Genomic DNA, 9,463 nt, shown 5'->3' on the forward strand with positions numbered 1-9,463 from the left:
CAACATAAGACCTGATCATGTTGTTTGCTTAGTTTATTTGACGTTGTTCATCCACGATCAAAAATTTTGAGGGTTGATTTGAAGATTATTTCATTGTCTTTGCTCACCTGGATATCAAGTATTTTCTGTGTACGTTTTGTTTACCGTTCGGTTTGTATAACTTGCAGGACAATAAATCAGGAACTTGTATTTTTTTGTTTTTATACAATCGGTGTGTCCCAGGTAATACTTCAACTCGTTCACAGGTGTGTGGAAAGTACTTAATAGCTTGTTTGTATTGAAGGCTGGCTGGTGACATTTGGCGGTACAGGTGACAAAGTGAAACCGTTCAGCTGCTGTTCTTTCGGTTGATCTGTACCGATATGGTCCATATTGTACAGGTTGTTGCGGAAAGTCCCGACCTTCGGACTATATTCGTTCCTTGTCCACAAGTGCAGCAGCAAAGCATATTTCTTCCAAACTGAGTTCTCCATAAGGCTGCTTGCTCGTAATAAGACTTTGAGGGCATTCCTCCAACACTCCCATGGCACAGGTCATTTTCTCATCAGGTGTATATCGTTGTCCTGTGGTTTTATGCCGACCGAGGTCATATTCTTCACCATTTGGTGTGCTTAACAAACCTGAATGTTGACTTGTTTAATAATTTGAACGTTTAATCTCGAAATGCAGCCCTTTTGGTGTCCCTGACCCGACGTCATCCGTTGGCCATTTTGCACAATTAGCTGCGTAGTCCTCCTTCATTACTTTCTTTAAATTACATTACATTAAATTGTCTTGCCTCTTCATTGCATACTCGATCCCAATCAGTGAAGTAAAGATGGAATTAAATACCCAAGTGAGTACAATCCAGTGGGGGTGACAACACACATGTGCCGCTGGCCATGGAAAAGCGAATGATCCAATTGATGTCCCTCGAGGATGCCCCGTTGCAGAAGAAAGAAGAAATACATATTATTCATTATTATCAAGGCTTCTCGAGACAGTTTTTAAGTTTATCCCCAAGGTTATAATTGTTATCAGTTATCTCGACACTTCCGTGGAGGCAGCCGTGGTGTTCCCTTTGGAGATCCATGATTGGCGATGAAACAGCTGTGATGTGAATACACATTGCACATTTCCTTCCATGCAAAGGACACATTGCCCCCAAAAAAGAGGTCTCGGGTATTAGGCTGATTCCGCAGACGTGGTCAAGCCTGCTGTCGTGGTTTGCCAAGACATCTGCGGGCCCCCGGAGGGCTCTGCGGACATGATCCAACTTCCTCCTGGCTCTGGAAAGGGGTCCCACAGAGTATCAGTGACCCAAAAGATCCTTGGTTGGCTGTTAAACAGCTGTGACGTAAATATATATTCCACAGGCGATCGATGACACAGAAGGAGATGCCTCTACAGAAACCCAGTACATCGACAGTTCCTACCGGTGCACTTTTTTATTCGGTATACGTGAGAAACGAATAGTTCAAAAGGAGACCCTTTAAGGGAGACACTAACGGTGTAATAAGAAAAGGAAAAGCCTGCTGGTTAGGGTGGCTGGCTCTGGATTTTAGGGTCCTTAGTCTGAGCCCCTAATTCCTGTTGAATTAACACCAGGTGGGATTGACTCAGCCCGTCATCCTTCTCAGGTCGGCAAAATGAGTACCAGTGTACAGGTATAGGGGCACAGTATCAGCGGCACAGCTGTGCCCTCAGCCAATGATACCACCCGCAACCGTGTGCTACATACGAAGAAGGAGGAAGAAAAGGAAGAAGATACCTTTGGACCCCAAAAATAACAAACTTCTCGTTATTTTAGTAAGAGAAGTCTGATTTGAAAAACTTGAATACATCAAAAAAAAAAAGGTTCACCATATACTCAGGTCCTTCGATCGAGGCAATCCACATGGTATATCCATACGAACTGAAGGAAGGGTAAATAATTGTGGAAGTATCAAATACTGCACTTGATAAACCAAATCATGAAAGGTTTCACTTTGTTTTTGAGGATTATGAAAGCTTTCCCTCGAATTGTTGCTCCGTGTAGGGACCTCGAGGTCCATCTGGATTGAATGGAACGCAGGGATTCCAAGGCTGCCAAGGAATCAGAGGACTGAAGGTGATTTCTCTCTTATAGTGCAACAGTTCTTGAGTTACTTTGTGTTGCTGTTTCTGGTGTTGCTCAACACTCGTGTCTTGTTGCAGGGTACCCGTGGTCTTCCTGGAAGTGCGGTAATGTATTATAACTCCCCTCAGTGTACAGCATGGTGGATATTTGAGATAACAAGTGATATTGGTCGAGATCAAAAGCAAAGTTTCCTTAGCAATTGCCGATGACTTTATTCAGGGAGATCTGGGAGAACAAGCGGTTGATGGAATCAACGGAGAACAGGTAAGCATCTTCAGGTGGTTAAATAAGTCTGCTGATTGTTTGCTTCCAGGGTGTGTGTGTGTGTGTGTGTGTGTGTGTGTGTGTGTGTGTGTGTGTGTGTGTGTGTGTGTGTGTGTGTGTGTGTGTGTGTGTGAGTGTGTGTGTGTGTGTGTGTGTGTGTGTGTGTGTGTGTGTGTGTGTGTGTGTGTGTGTGTGTGTGTGTGTGTGTGTGTGTGTGTGTGTGTGTGTGTGTGTGTCAGAGCAATGATACAGTGCATTCGGTGTCCCTGTCTCCATTCAGGGTGTTGCAGGGTTGCCAGGACTTTCTGGGCCACATGGATTTCCTGGTGCTGCAGTAAGACCGAATTTTATTTGTCTCCTATTAGATCATAACCCATCTGCTTTGAAGATTTTTGATTAAAGAAACTTAGAAAGTGACACGATTCCTTCTACATATTAAGGAAAGTCAAAAATAAATACAAAATGGCCATGTTCATAACATGTCTGCACAAAATACAGATAGATTGGGGTTAAAACCAAATTGAGAATGTGCTCATGGAAACCATAACAGGTGACTTTCCATTTAACACATTCACACAAAAATAATTTTATATGTTTTCTCACTTAAATATCATTTCTTGACAAACCCAAACATGTGGAGACACACTCAAACTCAATGATAAGTCCAAATGTTTTCACCATGGATATTGTAAAGATGGGGTTTGATGTGATTTGTTTAATAGGAAATGAATATGAGACGAATTGAAGTTTTGATTCGATAATCTCAAGTGTCACGTGAGTAAAGATGACGAATCCACCTTCCAAGCGGTGCACACCTGGTCAAAACCTAACCCTAACCTTATCTCCTGCCCCTGATGTTAACTCAGCCTGGGAATTCTTCCACAGAAACTCTCTCTCTCTCTCTCTCTCTCTCTCTCTCTCTCTCTCTCTCTCTCTCTCTCTCTCTCTCTCTCTCTCTCTCTCTCTCTCTCTCTCTCTCTCTCTCTCTCTCTCTCTCACTCTCACTCTCACTCTCACTCTCACTCTCACTCTCACTCTCACTCTCACTCTCACTCTCACTCTCACTCTCACTCTCACTCTCACTCTCTCGCTCTCTCTCTCTCCCGGTTTGGGATCCTGATCCATCCAGATCCAGCCAATGATTGGAAACAAAATGTCACCTGTTTAGCCTAGCAGAGAGATGTTCTCTAGCGAGTGCCGTGCTAGTTGTTTGTGTGTTGCTTCGATGGATTTTTATGTATTTTTCTATTGCTTCGAAAAGTATTGCGACTCTGGTGTTCCAAAAATATGTACACACACTTTGAATGTTAACAAGACTTTTTAAAATGTGGATAGAAATGTGATAATCACCCCGTGCATGTGAAGCTAAATGCAGGGTCAAACAATTTGTTCACTTTGTCTGTCTGTCCGCCCGCCCGTCCGTCTGTCTGTCCGTCCGTCTCCAAGCATCAATTTATGATGGAGGAACAACGTTTTTAAATTGAATGTTATATTTTGAACAAGAATGGGAACATGAATCAGAAAACTAACTCTCCATTTAACAGTACTTTGTCTCTAAATTTGTCCCGATTACGCAGTGTCGAGAGGAGTGAGATTTCTTTAAATCAAACAGAGGAGTCTGGCAGTGATACAACATTGAAAATAATTCCAAACTGGAAACTTACTGTTTTTAAGGACGTTATAAAGAACACATACAACAGGCACAAAAAACTGGTGTAACATGTTCGATTATAAGGTGGTGTTTTCAACACGATGTCAACGGCGGTAAAACGGCGGTAAATTCCATAATTTATTGATACAACTTTTTTCATCTTTATTTTATTTAAATGGAATTATATACTTGAACAATGTAAAACACAAATCAACCTTCTTGTCACTTTAAAAACTCTTCCGTTTCACAGTACTTGCACATGTTAAATAGGGTGGGGTAAAAGGGTGGTTGCTGTATAAAACTACTTCAATAGCACTAAACTTCTGGAATTTTTTTAAGCTATCAATAAAATCATTATTTTAATCTAATTGAAGTATATATTTGAACACTGCGTGGGGGTAAAGTGTTCTATGAACTCTCTCATTTATAATTATGGTGTGATGATGACATCAACAGATGGCGTTCACGTTGTGTCCTGCGTGTCCACTCCTTGGAATTTTTCCAAATATCTTGGGTTTTCGGAATAGATCTTGGGACCTTGGGACTTTTGTTAAAAATTTCAGTGAATCTTGGGATTTAAAAAAAAACATTCACAAATTGCGAATGTTTTTTTATTGTTTCATGACCCGGCAAAAAGAGGCAATCCAGCTTGGTCCGGTAGGGTGGTGAGGCCAACAATGGCTTTCTCAGCCCCACCAGAGGCGTAAGCCTGACACACAGTCCTCATCTCGTCTTCAATTATCCAACCCTTCTTCCCACCCACGGTACACTGACTGAATCCTGTGGTGAGGCAGTTGCTCTGTGACAACTTGCCTTCTCTTCCTGGAAGGATAATCTGACTGAAGGCAATCTCAGTGCATTCCAAAAAAAGTGTAACAAGTGTGTGTCCACCTTCAGGAGAGCGAGAAAACAACATCTGTCCAACCTCAAAAATGAACTTTCAAACTTGTCTTCCTCCTCTAAAACCTGGTGGCACCTTGTTAAGGCTGCTTCTGGAGTATGCCCTCCTTCCGTCCCTTCCATCTTTTCAAACGGCACCACAACCGACTCCGCTCGCGAGAAGGCTGAATGCCTCAATTCTGTGTTTGCTTCCAAATCGTTGTCCCAACCCTTAAATTTGTGCTTGTTCACCTCCAGAACTCTGTTTTGCACCTAAGAATGTGGAGAAGGTTTTTTCAACCCTCAACTCTGACTGCTCCTGCATCGGACGGCATCAGCTCACGTGTCCTAAAAACCTGTTCTGCTGCTCTCCCTGTCATTTTCACCCTTTCATTTGTGCTCGGTCATCTTCCATCTGCTGGGAAATCCACCAACATCACTGCACTCCAGAAAAAGGTGCAAAAACGGATCCCCTCAATTACAGACCTATCAACTTACTTCCAGCCATCAGCAAGGTCATGGAATTCGTCATCACAGTTAATATGAAATTCTTCCTTTTCTCCAACAACCTCATCTCAGACCACCAATTTGGAGTCAGACCAGGTCACTCCACCTTGGACATGCTCCTTCGACTCACCCAACAATGGATGGAGGCCCTCAATGTCAGACATGAGATCAGTGCCGTCTATCTGGACATATCTCGTGCTTTTGATACCGTCTGGCATACTGCCTTGCCTTCCAAACTCTCTGCCTATGTCCTCCAAGGTCAACTCTACACATGGCTTACTGACTTCCTCTACTCTTGCAGCCAACATGTAGTGGTACTCAACGGAACCCCTTCATCTCCTCTCCCTGTCAAGGCTGGAGTGCCCAAAGGCAGTGTTCTTGGCCAGTCCTATTCCTGATCTTCATCAATGATCTTTCTGACTCTCCAGAAAATCCTCTTTATCTATTTGTTGATGACTCCACCCTCTGCCGTGACATCCCTTATCTTTCAGATCGGCAGGCTGCAGCCTCTTTCCTCTCTTCAGACACTGAAAAAAATCACAAGATGGTCAAACACTTGGACTATGTCTTTCAATCCTGACAAATCTCACACTCTCACCATCTCTCTCTGAAAGGAACATTTGGCAAACCCCTCTCTACTTTCTCAACAATCCCCTTGAGAAAGTTCAGTCATTCCAACTCCTGGGTCTCACCATCAGCCGTGATCTTTCTTGGGCAAACCACATATCCAAGATGGCCTCAAAAGCCAGCCACCAACGAGGCATCCTCCATCGTTCAAAGTCCTTCCTTGGCACACCTGAACTACAAGGCCTTCATTTGCAGATTGATTTGGGTACTGATCACCCCTCTTGGCTGACTACCCTGTCTCAGATCTTGCTCAGACTGATGCTGTGGAAACGAAGGCTTTTGAGATTTTGTGGAATTTTTCGTGATGACGCAGAGTCTATGGGCCTATCACGTCACTATAGCAGACAGGTCGGTGGTCTCTCTCTTCCACCACCTTCTTTGTGGTCTTGCACCCTCTGCTTTTTCCATGCTTTGTCTCCCCTCCCCCCACCCACGTTTCTGCAGGGCTCACATGGTGCATCATCAACCCACTTCTGGTGAAACTACACAAATCTAGGATCACTGCTCACCTCCACTCATTTATTCCTCTTGTTTCCTGCCTTTGGAACCAACTTCCACATTCTCTTCAATCTCATTCTTCCTTCCAGGTCTTCAAAACAGCTGTTCACCACCATCTCAGATCGTTCCCAATCCAAAACCATGATCTTTTATACCCTACTTCGACTCACCCAGGTCCCTCCTCCTTCCAATTTTCCAGTTTTCCTTCCATGCAAAGGACAACATACTCCTCAATGCATCCTCCAATGCTTGCAAGGCAACGTTAAGGTTGCCTGATTGGATCTTGTTTCCAAACATCTCCATGGTGATCACCATAGCAGAGTAAACGAACAAGTTAATGAAAACATTTTAATCCTCGACAATGTTGACTGATGGGAAAAAAAAAAGTGCAAATGTGCCAATGCAAACCAAGCACGTGTGTTGCGATTGTCATTGATTTTTGCATGTACACATTAATTATAATTAATGGTGATTTTGTCACAAATGTGTGCAGGGTGCACCAGGTTCAAAAGGTTTCGTGGGAGATTGGGGCCAGCCTGGGATTCGTGGTGACCCGGTGAGCCCACTGCTGAACTCCATCACCTACCTCCATCTACTTCTCTCCCTTCCACTCCCCACTTTCCAGACAACTCTTGGCTTTCTCTTCTCTTGCTCTACTTACCATGAAATGTAGTCAGAGATTTTCTCAAGGACACGTTTTCTTCGTTTTGAAACATCAAAAAGACCAAGATTGTAGAGCTAGGAAAAGCATGATTCGTGCACAGATAACCCCATTTCTCGTCTCTTGAATCGCAGACCACCATGAAGGGCAAAAAGCCAGTCGAGTAGGCTGTTTGAGCAACTGGGACATTTATCTTCAGATCATTTATCATCATGTTGTCTGTCAAGTTAAAATTACAATGGACTTGATAAAGTTCATATTCAAAGTAAATACTGTTGTTTCGTATCATTAAATAATTCAAAGAAGTTGATTAAATCATCTGATTGCCCCAATAGGTTTCTAATCAATTTGTTTTTGGTTGGGATATATATTTACATTTTCAAAACCAAGAGATGATAACCTCCATATGTGACGCACATGCCAACGGGGGCCACGAGGGTAATGCTGTGTCACACAGGGTGATCCTGGGCGTGATGGTGTGGTTCCTGGTTCCAAAGGGGAGATTGGTACAATTGGACCAATGGTAAGTTTGACCATTTAAGATATGAAATCATGAATTGTATATATATATATATGTATGTATATATATATATATATATATATATATATATATATATATAAATATATATATATATATATATATATATATATATATATATATATATAAATATATATATTTTGCAAAGTGTCCAGTACACTGTAAAATATATGAAATGTGAGTGTAGTGTGAAATGAAAGTATCTGACAGCTCATTGTTATCACCACTAAGTGCGGAGACAAGGTTTAAATCCTGGTGATCAAAAACATACCAGTAGATTGTCAGAATATTTTGTTTTTTTTCACTAACCTCAGGCTCATGGAAATGGTTGTACTTGCATCATTTGCAGGACAAAGATACTAGGAGATCATTGTACTTTTAGATGGCTTGCAAGGGCATTCATTAGCAGACAATGTACAAACACATTTGGTATATGGGATTTGAACCTGGGTTCACCACTTGACAAGCCAGTGGTTCAGATGGGAACATTAACAGCCAACCGAAGAGCCAACTCTTGTATTGGGGAAAGTGGGGCAAGATGGGAAATAAGTGTTACTTGATGGAATAATTTTGTCTTTGTGCAGGGAAGAGCCGGCAAACCTGGTGGACCAGGTGGTGAAGGGGGGCCTGGTGCGATGGTGAGTAACATTCAATATTGATGAACCTATATTCCTCAGAAGTGTAACAAAATTATAGTGAGACAATTTACAACTTCCTCATCAACACCATACTGTTTAACATACTTGTGCTGTTGAGTCTGGGGTTGATTTCCGACTTGGTTGCACGCTGTCAGATTGGCACTTTGCAGCCGTGGCATTGTAAAGCAAAGTGCGCCGTCCCTCGGTTGGACGTTAAGCCGGGTGTTCCATCAGCGAGCTTCAGTTGGCGCACATTAAAGATCCCACAGTGTCTTTCCAGAAGAGTAGGTGAGCTATCACTAGCACTCTGAACAAATGACTAATTGCTGCACGAATCAGCTGCAGGAGAACATCAATCCTGGCCAGCCGGTTCGTGAAAAACTTGGGCCAAAAACATTCCGCAGCTAACACCATAAGAAGGTGGGAATAATTAGGGCCATCCTGAGTTCAAATCATACTCGGATGTTGAATTAATACCAGGTGGGGTTGACTCTGCCTGTCGTCCTTCCGAGGGCGGCAAAATGAGTGCCAGCTTGCTGGTATCCTGCGTCGGAATGGCGACCCATCCAGGATTGTGCCTAATTGCCAAGGAGACAGCTTAGGCAGCACCAACGCTCTGCACAGAGTATGGTCCCAATGGATGGCTGGATGGATATACGTCTGTTGTCTTTGTTTGTCAAACTTATGATGACTTTTAACCATCAAACACATCTTCACCCCCACACTGGAACTGGTAGACCAGACAGTATAGAATGATAAGCAAATCAAGTTCAGTTCTATTGAGTCTGAAGGACCAAGTCAAGATTTGAAAGTTAAATTTGTAATTTAAACAATGAGGTTAAAATCTGCAACTGTCCAATAATTTAACATTTGTCCGTCTTATGTGCGGTTCAGTATAAAGGACATGATTCAGTTGATGGTTTTGAATTTGTACTCAGAGTACACACAGTGTTAGTGTAGGCCACCCTGGCTTGTTGGTTCATCCCCATCCGGCCTTCCCACAAACAACGACTACTACGACTCAGCGGACGCATCCGAGATAGAGTTCACAGTGCCGAGCCATGAGTCTTTGTCCATCATCAAAACAATGTCGGATAACTTG

The 9,463-nt window shown here is 42.8% G+C and overlaps 1 protein-coding gene across 5 annotated transcripts in view; it reads left to right on the plus strand.

Moving 5' to 3' along the window:
- Nucleotides 1-9,463, plus strand: part of LOC147006323 (collagen alpha-3(VI) chain-like) — a 144,467-nt gene that overhangs the window by 100,399 nt on the left and 34,605 nt on the right. For all 5 annotated transcript variants that reach the window (XM_085869061.1, XM_085869063.1, XM_085869059.1 and 2 more), the window contains 7 exons: nucleotides 2,018-2,089; nucleotides 2,176-2,202; nucleotides 2,318-2,362; nucleotides 2,643-2,696; nucleotides 7,018-7,080; nucleotides 7,643-7,708; nucleotides 8,308-8,361. In XM_085869061.1, the coding sequence (XP_085725187.1) occupies nucleotides 2,018-2,089; nucleotides 2,176-2,202; nucleotides 2,318-2,362; nucleotides 2,643-2,696; nucleotides 7,018-7,080; nucleotides 7,643-7,708; nucleotides 8,308-8,361 (381 nt within the window). The remainder of the gene's footprint in view (nucleotides 1-2,017; nucleotides 2,090-2,175; nucleotides 2,203-2,317; nucleotides 2,363-2,642; nucleotides 2,697-7,017; nucleotides 7,081-7,642; nucleotides 7,709-8,307; nucleotides 8,362-9,463) is intronic.

The sequence above is a fragment of the Eptatretus burgeri genome, unplaced genomic scaffold (genome assembly GCF_056783735.1).
Source record: "Eptatretus burgeri isolate ZD-2024b unplaced genomic scaffold, Ebu_testis_v1 Ebu_testis_scaffold_3189, whole genome shotgun sequence".
In the NCBI taxonomy this organism is placed as follows: Eukaryota; Metazoa; Chordata; class Myxini; order Myxiniformes; family Myxinidae; genus Eptatretus; species Eptatretus burgeri.